The sequence below is a fragment of the Dipodomys merriami genome, unplaced genomic scaffold (assembly GCF_024711535.1).
Source record: "Dipodomys merriami isolate MVZ:Mamm:240054 unplaced genomic scaffold, mDipMer1.0.p SCAF_20, whole genome shotgun sequence".
Classification (NCBI taxonomy): Eukaryota; Metazoa; Chordata; class Mammalia; order Rodentia; family Heteromyidae; genus Dipodomys; species Dipodomys merriami.
The window spans coordinates 24,119,463-24,137,369 of record NW_027203382.1 but is presented as its reverse complement, the minus strand read 5'-3'; the positions used below and the strand labels follow the sequence as shown (position 1 = coordinate 24,137,369).

General features: G+C 40.1%; 2 protein-coding genes across 6 annotated transcripts in view; one reads left to right on the top strand and one right to left on the bottom strand.

The window, feature by feature from the left end:
- The window catches only part of Nln (neurolysin), an 89,143-nt gene extending 84,966 nt beyond the window's left edge, over positions 1-4,177 (bottom strand). For 2 of the 3 annotated variants that reach the window (XM_070031247.1, XM_070031249.1), the window contains exon 1: positions 4,003-4,177. In XM_070031247.1, coding sequence (XP_069887348.1) covers positions 4,003-4,043 — 41 coding nt within the window. In that variant the 5' untranslated portion in view covers positions 4,044-4,177. Of the gene's footprint in view, positions 1-3,258; positions 3,380-4,002 lie in introns of all 3 variants that reach the window. The other variant, XM_070031248.1, reaches the window with a different exon arrangement.
- Positions 4,178-4,349: 172 nt separating this feature from the next.
- Positions 4,350-17,907, top strand: part of Sgtb (small glutamine rich tetratricopeptide repeat co-chaperone beta) — a 29,049-nt gene continuing 15,491 nt past the window's right edge. The window contains exons 1-4 of one of the 3 annotated variants that reach the window (XM_070031245.1): positions 4,350-4,524; positions 6,337-6,450; positions 11,720-11,823; positions 15,009-15,078. In XM_070031245.1, the coding sequence (XP_069887346.1) occupies positions 6,351-6,450; positions 11,720-11,823; positions 15,009-15,078 (274 nt within the window). In that variant the 5' untranslated portion in view covers positions 4,350-4,524; positions 6,337-6,350. Of the gene's footprint in view, positions 4,525-6,332; positions 6,451-11,719; positions 11,824-15,008; positions 15,079-17,907 lie in introns of all 3 variants that reach the window. The other 2 variants (XM_070031246.1, XM_070031244.1) reach the window with 2 other exon arrangements.

The following is a 17,907-nucleotide window of genomic DNA, read 5'->3' as shown; positions in this document are numbered from 1 at the left end:
CCAATGGAATGAGTGACTTACTTAAGGTCAAAAGGTTAGTTGGACAACTACTGTCCAATCTCCTAGATCCCAACTTCATTTATTTCTAAGAAACTGATCAATGATCCTGACTGCCACACTCTTAGGTAGGGTATATGGCAGCTCTGTCAAAAGAGTAACCCTAAGTCAGTTATTGACATAGCACCACAGTGAACTTCCTAGTGAAGAAACAAACTGTTCTTATCGGAGAACAGATATTTTGAAACAAACACTAGATTCCACAGAATCTTAAGTCACTTACGTCCTGAGAAGCAAGGACCAACAGAAATATATGCCTTCATGTAAAAAAACTAGTATATTTATGGTAGATCACTTGATTTTAACAATGTAATAACTGCATGGCTTTTTATGTATTTATTTTCTTCCTTATATAAACAGCACTGTGAAATGATGTATCAACAGTTATCAAAATGTGGTCTGTAAACCATGAGAGTAAAGGTTTTACTCTTTCAAAGAGTCTAGTCTTTAAGGTTAAAAATCTTTCATAGCACCAAGGCATTATGTATCTTTTTTTTCTTGCTGACATTTGTATTGAGGATGAAAAGCAATGCTGGATAAACTGCTGGTCTTTTCTACAAGTCAAAGCAGTGGCACCAACTATGTCCATAGTTATATTCTTTATGACTCTACTCTTTTTTTTGGGGGGGGGGTCCAGAAGTGGGGCCTGAACTCTGGGCCTGGGCACTGTCCCTCAGCTCTTCAGCTCAAGGCTAGTGCTCTACCACTTCAGCCACAGCACCACTTCTGGCTTTTTTCTTTCTGCTTATGTAGTGCTGAGGAATCGAACCCAGGGCCTCATGCATGCAAGGCAAGCGCTCTACCACTGAGCCACCTTCCCAGCCCTGACTCTACTCTTATATGAAAAAAAAATCCTTGATGTAATAGTAAAATCTCTCACCTTCTGCATATTTTTGTGGCCAAGAACAATAAACCCTCCCCTTTCCCTTTGCCTCAGTGGGATTTGAGGTCAAGGTTTCATGCTAGTTTGGGTAAGCCATACCTCTAGCCCTTTTTGCTCCAGTTATTTTGAGACAGGATAGATTGCCTCAAATATTGACAATTCCAAGGTATAGCTGGGATGATAGACACAAACTATCATGCCAGGGTTTTTCTGTTCAGAAGGGAGTCTAACTTTTTTCCTTGAGGTTGCTCTGGGATTATTGGTTGAGAGGAGGATCTTGTGAACTTTGTCCTCAAACTACAACCCTCCAAATTTCAGCTTCCAAAGCAGGTGGGATTCCAGGTATGTGCCATCAGGCATACACATATATGTATATATGTAGCCTGGTTACATAAAGCACTTCTGTTGTTTGCCAGAGCCCAACAACTGTCCAGGGGATTTCAATATCCAGATTAAAGCACTTCTATCACCAAATGGTGTTTCATAAACATCATTTATTTTGAGGTAAGATCTCACTATGTAGCCCAGGATATTCTTGATCTTGCTATATAGCCCAGGCTGGCTTCATATTACCACCCTGCCTCAGTCTCCAGTACCATATTGCCTGGTATTCCATTTTTACTTGATCAAACTATTGATAGATATATCCATGTTATTCTGACTTAAGTATATGGCAGAAACTGTCAAAAATGTAATAAAGTGTGACTGTCATTTCCAGGAATACAGTTGACAGAATGTTGTTAGTGACAAAATTCTATCTTTCAAATGAAAATCAAAATTTTGGCAGTTTTCTAACAGTCAAAGACATTTCTAATGGGACAGATAAAGACATTAAGAAATGTAATTGTTTGACATCACATAATACAGTATGTCAGTTCCAGGAAGAACTATGTAACCCAGTGCGACATTAATTTTCAAATGATTTCCTTCATGTTATAAAGTCATGCATTGGAAGAAGACCAATTAAAAATGCAAGATGCTCCCAATGGATTTTAAGTATGGGTTCAGATTTCACTTTGCAACTAAACTTTTAAAAACTACAATCTGTTAAACGGTGTGATACCAAACAACATCCATGATTACTTATAAAAGTTATTGAATAGTTCCAACTATATCTGAAAGTCGGGTAAAATGTTCTTCATTTTCTCAAGCCAAATCAAAATAATATACCAAATTAAATGTGGAAGCAGACGTCTGAACCCAGCTATCTTGTATTATCACATATTACTTTTGCAAAAATGCAAAATAACGGCACTCCTAAAATAACTATATCAAAACCAGAAAATAAAGTGTTGTGGCAAGATGGAGAAGTTGGAATCCTTGTGCATTGATGATGGGAATGTAAAATGGCACAGTTTCCAGAGGAAATAGTATGGTGGCTCCTCAAAATACCGAACATAGACGTACCATGTAAGTCAGCAACTTCTCCTTGGCACATACAGCCCAAGGAATTGAAAGCAGGCCCAAAACACATATTTGCACAAATGTGATAGTAGCATTATTGTCAAGAACCAAAGGACAGCTACAACCCAAGTGTCCATTGGGTAAACAAAATATTTCTGTACAGAACCCACTTAACTAAGAAATACTTCTCTTTTTTATGCTGGTTCTGGGCTTGAACTTAGGGCCTAGGTGCTGTCTCTGAGCTTTTTTTGCTACAGCTCTACCACTTGAGCCACAGCTCCGCTTCCACTTTTTTGGTAGTTAATTAAAAGATAAGCGTTTCCTTGGCCTTTGTTCCCCTGCTGGCTTTGACCCATGATTCTCAGATCTCAGCCTCCTAAGTAGTTAGGATTACAGGTGTGAGCCACTGGTGCCCAGGATCTAAGAAATACTTTATAAATACCTCCAGTTTTAAGTTCTTTTATGGTAAGTATGGGCAGATACAATCCACATAAATGTAAGCTCTTAGGTTCTCAGCAATTTTGAGAGGTACAGGGGTTCTGAGACTAAAAAGTTTGAGAACAGCTGTCTTTCACAAAGATTCATTCTGTTCTCTCACATAGTCATTATGTGACTTCTTTCATTTGTTGGTATTGCTTCATTTGATAGTGATAGCTATTATACCAACTTGCAGCAGGGAGATCAGCAAAACCTTAAAAGACAGCCTAAAATATGGTCACGATCATCACATCAAGTCTTTATAATTACTGCTGTTCCCTGGACTCATGAGAACTACAAAGATTCAGAAACACAAAGCTCCTTTCAAAAGTGGTAATGTACAATAGAGAACTGTAAAAAAAAACAACAAAAAACATAAATGATGGTGTGTTCCAAAGTAGTGTTGTAGATATCAAGGGAATAAAGAAAAACCTCACACATTTGTTTTCTTCTGCTGAGCCTTCAGTTTGGAGATTTGGGCAAGAGGGGTGGCGGCGTCATTGTTTCCCCAAACCAGTGCCTCCGTGCCAAGAATTTCATTCTCTCACCATCTTGTTACTGGAGGGTTGCAGAGGGGTGTGGTTATGAGAGCAAGGAAGCAATCCTAGCAGCAGCAGCAGCCCCGGCAGCCTGAAACCACGCACAAGCTACAGTAATTCTGGGCGAAGTCAGGGGGGGGAAAGAAAACCCAAACGGAAGTTAGAAAGCACAAGCGGAAATAAATCGCAAGACCAGAGCAGTTTCGTGCGCGGACGGGAACGGCCAGCATGCTGACAGTGTGCGCGCGGGTGCGAGGGGGACCGCTCGGGTCCGAGCGGCGGCTGCGGCATTTTCCAAGCCAGCTCTGCGGTGGCGGGTGTGGGAGCAGGTGGAAGGGTCTTCGTACCCCGCCCGTCTTCCCGCATTCATTTCGGGTTGGGTCGGTGTCGGGTCTCCCAGACTGCGGCTGAGGCCCACCCGAACAAAGGGGAATGGGTGTCCTCGGGAGGCACGGGGAAGGGAGGCCCCAGGTGGCCGCGCCAGGTGTTCCGGAGGGGCCGACGGAGCTGGCTGCGGGGAGGGGACGGTGTGAGGAGCCCGGCCGGGGCGCGGAGAGGCCGCGCGCGGCCGCCCGGCGTGGGCCAAGCCGCCAGAAGACCCCGCTGAGCTCACGGTCAAGGTTAACGCGCGCACCGAGGTACCTGTGGAGGCCTCGCACAGCTGAAAGGCACCTGGCGATCATGGGCACACCGAGAGGCCGGCAGCGGCGGACGCGAGCTCCTCCGGTCTAGGGGGTGCAGGAAGAAGGCGGTGCAACCCGGTCTCCTGGGTGCCCACAGTAGGCCTAGCGGAGGAGGCCACAGCGTTGGAACCGGCGGCGGCCGGCCCTGCCAGCGCCCTCCCACGTGCGGCAGCCCCACGCCACCCCCGCCCACAGCCACGCCCCTGGCCCGTCTGATCACGCCCATAGCCACGCCCCCTGGCCGTCCTGCCACGCCCTGGGGGCGGAGCCGGCGAGACCTTAGCGTCTGGGAGTCTTGCGCGCAGCCTGGTGGGCTGAGGGGGCAGCGGCGGCGGCGGCGGCGTGGGAGCTGGAGAAGTTTGGGAGGTCGCAGGCAGTGCTGGGATCCCCAGCCAGGCTAAAGCCTTGAGGACGAGGGGGCAAGCGGCCCCCTCACGGACGCTCCCCGGCCCTCGGCCGTCGTCTGGCATCCTCTCGCTTGGTAAGGGGCTTCTGTCTGGAAACGGTGCGTCTCCCGCAGCCCCGGACACTGGCCCGCACCACACACCGGCTGCACACCCCGTCTGGGTTGAGGCTAGGCCCGGGTGCGCGAAGGAGGGGGGGAGGCCTGGAGTGGGAGGTGGGTATGAGGAGGAAAAGCCTAGAAGAGGTTGCACAGCTCAATGCTCCTCTGCACCCCATCATCCACCCCCGGTCTCTCGTCACCTTCTGCCCTGAGGCCTTATTTAGGATTTCTAACTAGCCTGTGGCCTAGAGGCTGGGCTGGCCTTTAAACAACTAATAAACATCCTAGCGGCTGGTACCACACCCTGGCTTTGAATTAGGGAACCTGGGGAGCAGATGGATGATGCGATTTAGTGGAAATAAGCCATTAATGCCGGCTGGCCCTGCGCCTCTGTTTGGAGGCGATAGTATTCCGTGTGAATGAACCTGACTTCCAGCTTGTGCACGAGAGAGAGCGAGCTCAGCTACTGCAGAGCCCTGGTCGGTTTGTAGTGTCCGTGGGCACGGGCAATGGTTCCCTGACGTGTCTGTTGATTAACTAGATATGCCATTTATCAATAAGAACGTTCCATGATTGAACAACCTTTCTTGAGTGTATTTCCTTATCAAATAACTCAGCCTACAAAAGTAGGTGGAGTATAAATTTTTAATACATTAAAAAAAATCTCTTGAAATAGAGGCTCACCTTCTGAGTCAGCAGGATGAAACCTTCCTCAACTCAGTACTGAGGCCTTTGGGAGTGAATTTCTGTGTCTTTATGTGCAATCTTAACCCTTTTATGTATATTTATCATATATTAAGGTTTAATGAGAATCTAAGCTTATGTTATACATGTTTTGAAAAAAATTACTGATGCAGCTGGGCGCCAGTGGCTCTCACCTGTAATCCTAGCTACTTAGGAGGCTGAGATCTGAGGATAACAGTTCATAGCCAGCCCGGGCAGGAAAGTCCATGAGACTCTTATCTCTAATAAACCACCAGAAAACTAGAAGTGGTGCTGTGGCTCAAGTGGTAGACCGCTTACCTTGAACTGAAAAGCTCAGGGGCAGTGCCCAGGCCCAAAGTTCAAGACTTACAACCAAAATAAAATAAAAATTACTGATGCAAGATATTCTAATACTATTGAGTTTAAATAAAAATATGTAATAAATTTCTGTAATATTAACTCTCCAGATCCCAAAGATTAAGGTAATGAAAGTTTTTTTTTTCCTGATTTTGTTTTTGATGGGTTTTTTTGGTACTTCGAGGGGCTTGAACTCAGGGTGAGGACACTGTCCCTAAGCTCTTTTACTCAAGGCTAGCACTCCACTACTTTGAGCCACTGTGCCACCTCTGGTTTTCTGGTGGTTCATTGGAGATAAGAGTTTCATGGACTTTCCTGCCTTGGATTTGAAAGCTGATCCTCAGATCTCAGCCTCTTGAGTAGCTTGGGTTGTTTTTTGTTTTGTTTTGTTTTGTTCTTTTGCTAGTCCTAAGACTTGAACTCAGGTCTGGGAGCTGTCCCTGAGCCTCTTTGTGCTCAAAGCTAGTTTCTACCACTTGGACTACAATGCCACTTCCGCATTTTTCTGGGTAGTTAATTGGAGATAAGAGTCTGATGGACTTTTCTGCCCAGGCTAGCTTCCAGCGGTGATCCGTAAATCTCAGCCTCCTGAGAAGTTAGGATTACCAGGCTATTTCTTTTAATTTTTAATGTAATATATAGCCCTTACCTTTATAATTTCTAACTTTCTTGAGTGATTCCTAGAAATATCTGGGCCAAATTTGTTCATTTTTCTTATCAAGGAAGTTTAAGCTTCTAAAATGTCATCTATCAAGCACCTTGTTTATGCAGTGATTCGGTTCTTGCGGGAACAAAGTCAGATGGATACATATACTTCTGATGAACAAGAAAGTTTGGAAGGTAGGCATCTGTTTTTTTGTGTTCGTTTGTGTTACAAAGAAAGACAAAAATAGGTACAAGCCTGAGCTTATACTCCATTATAATAAAATCTTAATATTTGTTGATATCTCAAGCAGAGAGGCAAAACTGTACCTCTTATTTCTGTTTTTTGAAGCATGCTTTGTTTTAAGTAACGACAGAATAGGACTACTCATTAGCAATTGATAATTTCTATATCAGCAATATGCCATTCAATAGTATAGGGAATGTCTTTTTTTTAATGAAAGCAACTAGGTAAGTATTATTCCCACTTAGCAAATGAGGAGATGAAACCAGAGGAGGTACACAACACAACAGCTAATATGTGCCAAGCTTGAGGCTTAAGTCCTGGTTCCTGCTCTGAAGATATTTTTTTTTCTTTTTTCTATAATAACAAAGTATCCAGTTCAGAAATAATATATGAAAGTACCTTAGTCATTGTAATAACACTATGTAAAAATCTAAATAAATAAACCATTAGTGTGCTCTGACATGTACCTCTTTTGAGACTTGAAAAGATTCCATCCGTGTTTTATATAAATTTTAAATATTGGATTTGGTGATCTCTAAAGTTGAGCAAGACTTGGATCATAGCATCATGTGTTTACTTGACACCATATTTATGCTTCATGTTTATGCATTGTAAAATTTAAATACAGCATGGCCATAATAAGATATAATTCTGCAGATGAGCTTGTGGTGGTTCAATAAACCTAACTTCTTTGTGGTCTAAAGACTTAATTATTGCAATGAGAATACATTTGGGAGAATTTAGCAAATAACAGTGTAGCCTGAATTCCCCATCTTGAAACAGCTTCTCCTATAAAAGGGAACACATACTTCCCTTGTAAATCTGCTTGAAGGAGGGGAGAATGAAAATTGGGTATTTGCTTTAAATCTGCTTGCAGTCTGGTAGGATGATGGCTTTCTATGTGACAGTGAGAGGAGCAGGTGACGCACAGTTAGAAAACATTGCAATCAGTCCCTTTAATATTAATGTCTTTTTGTTCTTCACTGTGAGAATGTGTGAAGATAAAGGTGACTGGTTATCTAAGGAAATTGTTGGTGATAGTTGCTCTGTAGCAAACAGATACATGCCATCATTTAATAAAAAGATGTTTCTTTTCTAACCGAAGGCAGTGTATTTTTAAGGGCCAGAAAAAGAGTTGAGAGTATTTTTAAAAACCAAGATGTTATGTCCTATTTTTAGCATGGTATTCAGCCAAAAGTATGTGCCTTCAGCTGTTTGTTATATTTGGCAGTCAGATATTGTGCCAATTGTTTGTGACTGACCCCTATTTTTGACTCTCTAAGTCTAATTTAATTGAACATGAAACCATGTGGAGGTGTCTGCCCACCTTCTAGACATTTTAAAAAGTCCTAGAAAAGAAGCATCTGTCCTAACACTGGCTTTGCACTATTATAAAGTTTGTGTGTCATCAGCTTTGAGTCTTGTTATTATTGTATGTTATCCATATGGGGACATGGTGATGTACATCTATAATCCCAACTATGTGGGAAGTAGAGATAGTAGGATTTTGGTTTGAGGCCCACTATGCCAAAGTTAGCTAGAGACCCTATCTGAAAAACAGACAAAAAAGTAAAAAGTCTAGGGGTGTGACTAGTGGTAGTGTACTTGTTTAGCAAGCTTGGAGCTCTGAGGCCTTGAGTTCAGTCCCCAGTATTGCCAGAGAGGTGGGGAAAGAAAAAGAAAAAAAAACATCATGGGTTCCTTTTAGTTGACAACTATGATATCTGCTTCACTTCTGGCTTTTGAAGTTCTTATGCCACTTTCTTAATCATTACTCCTGGTCTTAACTCTGATCGTTCCTGTAGTTCCCTTGGTTCTCAGTTCTTGACTTTTTCTCCTTCAGTAATCTTATACCCTAGGTCATTGGTTCTAATCTTTGGGTGATTTTGTGAAGTCTGGAGGCATTTGTAGTTGGAACACTGTTGGGGGAGCTGGTATTGCTGGCATGTAGTGAGTAAAGATCATGGAGTATGCATGGACCCTGACAAAAATAATTATCTGATCTAAAATGTCAGTGTGCTTGGGCGCCAGTGGCTCATGCCTGTAATCCTAGCTACTCAGGAGGTTGAGATCTAAGGATCTCAGTTCAAAGCCAGACAGGGCAGGAAAGTCTGTGAGACTCTTACCTCCAATAAATCACTTGAAAACTGGAAGTGGTGCCGTGGCTCAAGTGGTAGAGCCCTCGCCTTGAGCTGAAGAACATGGACAGCGCCCAAGCCCAAAGTTCAAGCCCCATGACTGACAAAAAAAAGAAAGAAAGAAAGAAAGAAAGAAAGAAAGAAAGAAAGAAAGAAAGAAACCTTCCCTATACCTTATCATTACCAAAATTGCATTTCTCCCATAATCTCTACCTTAAACATTTCACTTCCTCACTATTACTGTCTATCATTCTAGACTACTCCCTTCTAGAATCCCAAAGAATCCTTCCTATCTGTTGATATCTTATTATTCCCACTCTGATTCTTACCCATCTTAAATTACATGTGGACCATCATAATCATTTTCTTATATTTCCTTCCCTTTCTTTCAGAATTCACCCTGGCTTAAATCTAACTCCATGCCTACATCCAAGTGGCTGAATATTGATGGCACAGAATATATAACTTTGTTAACTGTTGGTATTTGGTATTTGAATTCTTGGCTGTGAAACTCCAGCAGACTTTTTTTTTTTTTTGGATGGTTGTGGGGCTTGAACTCTGGGTCTGGCCACTGTCCCTCAGCTCTTCATCTCAAGGCTGGCACTCCACCACTTGAGCCACAGCGTCACTTTTGGTTTTCTGGCAGTTTATTGTAGAGAAGAGTCTCTCGGACTTTCCTGCCTGGGCTGGTTTGAACTGCAATCCTCAGAGCTCAGCCGTAGTCATGGGGCTTGACATCAGGGCCTGGGCTCAAGGCTAGCATTCTCCCACTTTGATCCACAGCTCTGTTTCCAGGTTTTTTTGGTGGTTAATTGGAGATAAGAGTCTCAGGGACTTTCCTGCCCCACTGGCTTTGAATCCTGATCCTCATATCTCAATCTGTCAAGTAGCAGGGTTTACAGGCATTGAGCCACCAGCACCCAGCTCTAGCAGACGCTTAATGTTGCCAGGCAATCATACTATGTGTTCTATACCTTCATATTTTCATTACCCTCGGTCATCAGTTGTATAAGTTCACATGGCTTTTTAGGACATTCCCCTTATACACAAAGAAAGACAGACAGGAAGGAAGGAAGGAAGGAAGGAAGGAAGGAAGGAAGGAAGGAAGGAAATAAGAAGAATGAGGAACTTTGGCCTTCTGACAGCTATAAAGAGATTTGTTCTAGTGACAGTAGTATTTCTTTTATGACACGGAATTTTCTCAAGTTCACAATGATTACATAATGTGTTTTGTAGAAGACACATAAAATGTGCATGAATCTGTTCTATACCATCTGGAAGCACATTGGGCATGTTGGCAACATTCTTGGTTTCTTTCAAACTAGAGCACTATCAGGATGGGAATCCTTCTGAGAAGACTGGGTCTGCATTCTTCTTGTCGCTACTCTCCATCATGCTCCTCACTTGTCCATCTCATTTATGCATGAACCTACCTGGTTTTTCTGCTTCTATTGTTCCACATAGCTTCCCTTTTCTATTTATTTTTATTTTTTTGGTGGTTTTGGATCCTTTTTTTTTAATTGTGAAAATACCATAGAGAGGGGTTACAATTACATGGGCAAGGTAATGAGTGCATTTCTTACCAAGCATTGTTGCCTCCTCCTTTGTTTCCCCTTCCCATCCCTTCCCATCTCCCCCCACTCTCTTCCCCCCTCCCCCCGCAAAGTTGTAAAGTTCATTTTCGACATAACATCTTGTACAACTCATTATTGCAAAGGGTCCACCTATATCCCTATTTAAACAATTTGTTTTTTTCCCTTCCCCTCCACAAATTATACCAGCTTCCCTTTTTAATCCATCCCCAGTACTCCTAGAAGACTTCTAGTTCCAAACACAAACATGACTCCTTCACTAAGTCTAACTATTTTATCTTTTATCTTTTTTTTTTTTTTTTTTGGTAAGGAATTGGAGTTTGAATTCAGGGTTTTAACTGCTTAGCCAAACTTTCAATCCTTTTTCCTTTAGCTTGTTTTTCAGATAGGATGTCATTCTAACTTTAAACAGATTGTTCTCAAATTGTCCTCCCATCTCTTCCTTCCATGTAGTTGGGACTATAGGTGTTTGCTACCATGCTTGGCTCCCCCTTCCCTGCATTATTAGATTTGAACTTACAGCCTTACACTTGTTAAGTGCTCTACCACTTGAACCATACCTGCAGTCTTTTTTTCTTCAGTAATTTTTCAGATAGGATATCTATCCTCCCGCTCACTCCTCCTATATAGTTCAGATTGTAGGCATATGCCAACATGCCTGATTCCAGCTTGTTCTTTGAGATAAGATCTTTGCTTTCTTTTTTCCTAAGTTTTTTTTCAGGTGGGGGGAACAGGATGGTAGGGATGGTCTTGAACTGCAGTCTCCCAAATAGTTGGGATTATAGGCATGAACTACCCCAAAGTCCAAATCATTCTCAAATCCAGATAAGCTGCCTATGTCTGATGACAAACTTCCTTTCTAACATAGTTTCCTTTGTATCCAGTCTTACTCTTATATTCCTAACAACCACTTACCTTTTCCACTATCATGTGGACAGTGATTTTTTTCCTGTGAGGTTGATTGCTGCTCTCTACCACTTTAGAAGAGCATAGTACACACGGGCACTTGAAAAATTTGCATGAATGAATGAATTTTTAAATACTAACCTACCTTTATGTAAGTGAGTGTGCTGATTAATATTTAGTGCTTCCTTTGTGCTAGATACTTTGTTTCTGTACTTTTTATTTTTTAATCAAGAGTTCTATTTAAAATATATATATACTATTTTGTTTGTCCAAGGGATTAAGACATGGGTGATTAGTTAAATAGATGTTCAGGAGTAACTTGTTAATGACCTGATTTTCTTCCTAGTAGCCTACAACAAGAATTTTTGGATATATTCAAAAATCATATTCTGTATATTTACCTTTTTGGTGAATAAGAAACCATTGTCTTTCCATCAATATTTTGTTTATAAACAAAATTTCTGTGTAGCTGGGCCAGTTAGATTTCCTGTTGTTCTGTGTTCATAAGTACTGACAGATTACAGTCCTGTTAGAGAAAAAAAAATTAGTTACTAATTTTTTTCACAAAAAATATTTGTTTCAAGTTGCAATTCAGTGCTTGGAGACAGTTTTTAAAATCAGCCCAGAAGATACACACCTGGCAGTTTCACAGCCTTTGACAGAATTGTTCACCAATTCCATCCATAAGGTATGTTATTATTGTGATGTAAGAATGATGACAATTTAGTTGAGGGACTTAAGTCTATAAGTAAATAACTTCTTACTGGATATAAGATAGTTTATATGATTTAATTGTGGTCAAAAGTATAGCTTATCCCTTATATACTTTAGATTTTATATTAGTAACATTTTTCTCTCTCACGTTTTATATTCAATGATACATCTTTGTCAACATTTTAAGTCCTTTATAGTGTGAACATTTTCAGATTTCTGACATCTAATTGACATACTTCTAAAACACAAACTACCTTTAAAAACAAAAAGCTTAAAGTCTAGAAAGTAATCTTGCCGAAACAAGTTCATCTGGAATTGAATCATTTGTGAAGTAGATTTCATCAATTTAGTTATTGAAGGGATTCAGGAAAACACAAGTGTTCAGGGTCAGTATGAAAACCCGACTTTTCTTATCCCTTCTCCCAAGGACTGTTTTCATAGTTTTGATTTCTGTCCTTTTCAAGAAATCTAGACTATGATGCAATTTGAGGGTTGAAGCTGTAGCTCTGTGGGGGAGTGCTTGCCTCCTCTGTGCAGGGGCTGTGGCCTCTGTAGGAAACCTTGCTTCAATAGCTGAAGCAGACCTTTACTTGCAGGTTTCTGAGGCTGAGACAGCACTAGAACTTGCTTGCTCTTTAGCTAATATCACCATTGACTTTGTACTCATGAGATCTGAATTTACTTTCATTTTTCCTTTCATGAAGTTATAATTGACTTTTATACTCTTAAGTAAAACTTTTTTTCCATTTTACTGTATCTCTCTGATTATTTTATTTGTAAGAAATTTGTTGCATGCAATTTTTAAAATATAGTTGTTCCCTAGGACAGCTACAGCAATGTTATTTATGGTGTCATCGTCCTTCTGCAGTCCTCCCATGCAGCTGTGGCTTTACTTAGCAGACTGTGGCAGCAGCAGTTCAGGACTTGTCTGAAACAGCCTCCACGTTATATAACTAATAAGAAATACTTGTCTCACTTAGTGTACTTGTATGGTATTTTGGTCACTTTTATAATACTGGTTTTCTATTGCTATCCATAACTCTTCTCATTGGCTGCCTGAGACCATTTGCCTGTACTGATAATTTTGTATGGCTTTGAATGATATTATAATTATCAAAATGGCCTGGCAGAAAAAGAGCTCCCCTGAAGTTGCCTAGATTTTTAAAAATCTATAATAGAAGGAACCCTAAGAGCAAGTACTGTAGGACAGTAATATGTCTTTGAACTACTGTATATGTAGTTAACCTCTTGAAGTTTTCCATTTCATTTCTACTCTCTTTATTCCAATATTTTCTACTGGGATAAAGTGATTAATAAAGATTTTTTTAAAAAGACAAAGATAAAACTTTTTGTCAGTGATTTTACACTTTTGAATGCTTATGCTATATATTTATGTTAGATCTATCCATTTTCTTGAAACTTTAGTGAAGACAAAGGCAATGGTAGATATATTTTAAGTAATGCATAGCTGCAATAGCTATAAATTACACTATTTTCAAAACTGTAAGCTGGGCACTGGTGGCTCATGCCTGTAATCCTAGCTACTCAGGAGGCTGAGATCTGAGGATTGCAGTTCAAACCAGCTTAGGCAAGGAAAGTCTGTGGTTCATCGCTGATGAACCATCAGCAAGCCAGAAGTGGCACTGTGGCTCAAGTGGTAAAGTGATAGCCTTGAGCAAAAAGAGCTCAGGGACAGCACCCAAGCCCACAGTTCAAGCCCCACAACCAAAACAAAAGAAAAATTTTAGACTTATTTTGAACTTTAGGGTCAAGTTTAAAAGTAAAGCAATTTCAAAAAAGAGGTTTTCAAAAATGAAAAAAAATACATTGGGTTTTTAGTTCCACTCAAAAGTATTTCTGAATTTTCCACTCTTAATTTTCCTTTGATACTAAATGCCAAACAAAAATTTTATAAAGGCTTCTAATTTAGAACAAAATTAGTATATATTCATTGTTTTAAATATTCTATAGCCATGTACCTGTGACTCATGACGTGTGTGTGTGTGTGTGTGTGTGTGTGTGTGTGTGTGTGTGTGTGTGTGTGTGTGTGTGTGTGTGTGTGTGTGTGTGTGTGTGTGTGTGTGTGTGTGTGTGTGTGTGTGTGTGTGTGTGTGTGTGTGTGTGTGTGCCTAGCTAATCAAGGGGCTTGAGATCTGAGGAATGCAGTTCAAAGCTTAGGCCGGAAAGTTTGTGAGCCTCTTATCTCCAGTCACTCACCAGAAAAATAAATAAATAAATAAATAAAAAGAAAAAAAAAGAAGAAGCCAGAAGTGGAGGTGTGGCTTAACTGGTAAAATGCTAGCCTTGAGCACAAAAAAGCACCAGGTTCTGAATTCAAGTCTCAGAAATATGTTTACATGTTTTTGTGTTTTTTATTTTATCACATTGCTACAGATTGAATGTACAGCCTTGCACATGTTAGGCTAGTACTCTACTACTGAGCTACATTCCCAGCTCCTCCCAATACTAGATTAGATATTATTGTTAACCTTTTGGTATTAGAGTTGTTTTTTCATTGCTAATACTAAGGTTTGAAATCAAAATCTTTTGTTTGCTCCACTAGTATTCTTCCACTTGAATCATGCCTCCTGTCCAGCTTTTACTGGTTATTTTGACGATTGGAATCTTACAGACTTTTCTGCCTGGGCTAACTTGGAACCTCAATCTTCAGGATCTTAGAGTAGCTAAGATTATAAGTGTGAGCCAACTGTGCCTTGCTTCTAGTCTTTGTGTGTGTGTGTATGTGTGCCTGTACATATTTAAATAATGATCATTACCATAAATTTTTTTATTGGTAAGCTTATTTTTGACTTTTTGTATCTTTTAGATAAGATAGTAATAAAGATTTTTCTTCAAAAGTTTCCCTAGTAGAAACATTCCATTTTTTTTCTTAAAGTAGAACTGCTGGGGTTGGGAAAAGCAAATTATAAAATCGATTCACAGTACTTAGAAAAACTCAACAGGATCATATTTCCAATAAAAGTATGTAAGAAGACTTCTCCTCACTTCTTATTAACACTAGTATTTAGTGTTAGATTTATATAAAGTGGAAATACTGGTAAGTTACCAAAATGTGTCAAATTATTATTTCTTCATTTATAGTATTCTAGGATGACTTTGTAGTCAAACAGAAGTACATTGACTCCTATTTGCTTTCAGAATGACATTTTGCCCCTCTCCAACTCAGTTCCTGAAGATGTGGGGAAAGCTGATCAATTAAAAGATGAAGGTAAGTATTTTATAGAGAAATGATTTATTTAGTAAAATCTTCTGGAGAGAGTAATTGTTAGTTGACAGGTTGCTTTATGTGACTGGCCTGTCACAAGTTCACATGATGTTTGTGAAGGAGAAATGAATGTGATGGCAAAAAAAACTTGGACAAGTAGAACCTGGTCTCTCATAAAACTTTCAGAACAGATCACTTAGGGGGCTGTTTACTACATTGTCTGCTTATACTCTAGAATTCCATATTCTTCTTTATGCTAATCAAAGGGGAAATTAACTTTCAGTATTTTAACTTTCATGCATTCTGTGTTCTTCTTTGAAGTTTGTTAATGCATGTATATAATACCTTTACTAGTAGCTGACTATTGAAACATTCTTGCTCTTTTATAAGTAAGTCAAAAGTAAAGATTTTTTTTTTTTTTTTTTTTTGTCGGTCATGGGGCCTGAACTCTGGGCCTGGGCTCTGTCCCTCAGCTCTTCAGCACAAGGCTAGCACTCTACCATCAGAGCCACAGTGCCACTTCTGGCTTTTTCTAATTATGTGGTGCTGAGGAATCGAACCCAGGGCCTCATGCATGCAAAGCAAGCATTCTACCACTGAGCCACCTTCCCAGCCCCATATTAAGGATTTGTATTTAGTTTTTTCAGTCTTTTCAAGGGGTAGAGGAGTGCCAGGTTAGACCTACAAAATTTGCATTATGATGGTGTAAGGCACAGACCTTGTCCCTTGAAGTAAATGAAAGCCACCAACTTCTTTGTTATTAGGGAATATGCTATGTACAGAAGCTATATGTGGACCATTTTTTGGTCTCCTTTGTTTTCAATTAAGTAGTTGAGGTCCTTTTTCTTTTTAATCAGTTGGTGTTTTAAAAGTTACTTATGGAAAAGAGTATGATTTTCTTGTTCCTTGGGCCTGGTCATCTCCCTAAGCATCAAATATACATCTATGTCATTGTTTTTAGTAGCTGGGCAGTGTCACAGGGTACTGTTGCTTGCTACCATGAGTTTCCTAGACAGGTACCTTGGTAATCCTCAGTAACACTGTTTTGGATGGATGTCTTCATTTATTCTATTTGTTTTTGTTTTTTTGAAATATGTAGACTTAATCTCATGGTGCTCCTTCCTCAGCCTCCTTAGAATTATAAGTATGAACCACCGACCTGACTCGGAGTCTTCTTCCTTCCACTACTTTGTGGTTATATTTTGAGGTTACATTATAGAGTGCTGTTTCCAATAAATAGATTTGTTTTAGTTTTCATTTTATTTCCTCTAAAAACTTCTACCACTACAGTGGCTTAAATCATAGAACAATATAACTTCACAGATTACATGCAAAACAAACCAGATCTTATCAATATTCCCCTAAGATAACAAATGCATTTTCATGTATTAGTTTCTGATTGCACAACTTAATATGTTTTTTTCCACTCAGGTTTTTGTAGTACATGAAATCTTCAGTAGTGAAATATGTTTTTTGCTAGTATGTGCATACTATATATATATGTTATGTATAAATACATATATAGTATACATATACATGTATAATATATAGTTTATTATTAATATGTGTATGGATACAGTATATTTTTGCACTTGGCTTTACTTCTAGTAATAATGTTGAGTAAACATTAAATTAAAATGGTATTTTTGTCTATCTTCCTGTATGGAAGAATGTTGAGAATTGCATTCCCTTTCAAATATTATTTTTGACATCATGTAAGATGAGGGTTAGGTGAACATGTTGGGTTAGACTCATTTAATGTGACAGCATAATAGTCTGAATTATTTACTGTTTCTGTCTTTAACTAAAAGCTTATATTCCTTGTTTTCATTAAGACATTTCATCTCAGACATGTTACATGTAAAGTTAAAATGTTGGCATTTCATCTAGTTTTTTTTTATTTGTGGAAAAACAAATGACTCTGGTAGATTGTCAAGCATAAGGTTATTCCAGGCTATGTGTTGTACATATCTGACTGTATTAATAAAGGATTGTAGCTACAGCTGGGCACCAGTGGCTCATGCCTGTAATCCCAGCTACGCAGGAGGCTGAGATCTGAGAATCATGGTTCCAGGCCAGCTGGGGCACAAAACTCTGTGAGATTCTTTTTTCTTTTCTTTTTTTTTTTTTTTTGGTCAGTTGTGGGGCCTGCACTCTGGGCCTGGGCACCGTCCCTCAGCTCTTCAGCTCAAGTCTAGTGCTGTACCACTTGAGCCACAGCACCACTTCTGGCTTTTTCTGCTTATGTGGTGCTGAGGAATCGAACCCAGGGCCTCATGCATACAAGGCAAGCACTTTACCACTGAGCTACCTTCCCAGCCCCCTCTGTGAGATTCTTTTTTTTTTTAATTAATAAGTTTTTTTATTGTGAAAAATACCCTACAGAGGAGTTACAATGACATGAGCAAGGTATTGAGTAATTTCTTATCAAGCATTGTTGCCTCCTCCTTTGTTTTTCCCTTTACCATCTCTGCCCTCCCATCTCCACAACTACACTTTCCCTCTACCTCTGTGCGATTCTTTTTGTTGTTGTTGTTGGTCATAGGGCTTGAACTCTGGGCTTGGGCGCTGTCCCTTTGCTCTTCAGCTCAAGGCAAGCGCTCTACTGCTTGAGCCACAGCACCACTTCTGGTTTACTAGGCGTTTATTGGAGATGAGAGTCTCACTGACTTTCTGCCTGGGCTGGCTTTGAACCTTGATCCTCAGATCTCAGCCTCCTGTGTAGCTAGGATTACAGGCATGAGCCACCGGCACCTGGCCTCTGTGAGATTCTTATATCCAATAAATGACCAGAAAACTGAAGGTGGAACTGTGGCTCAAAGTTATAGAATT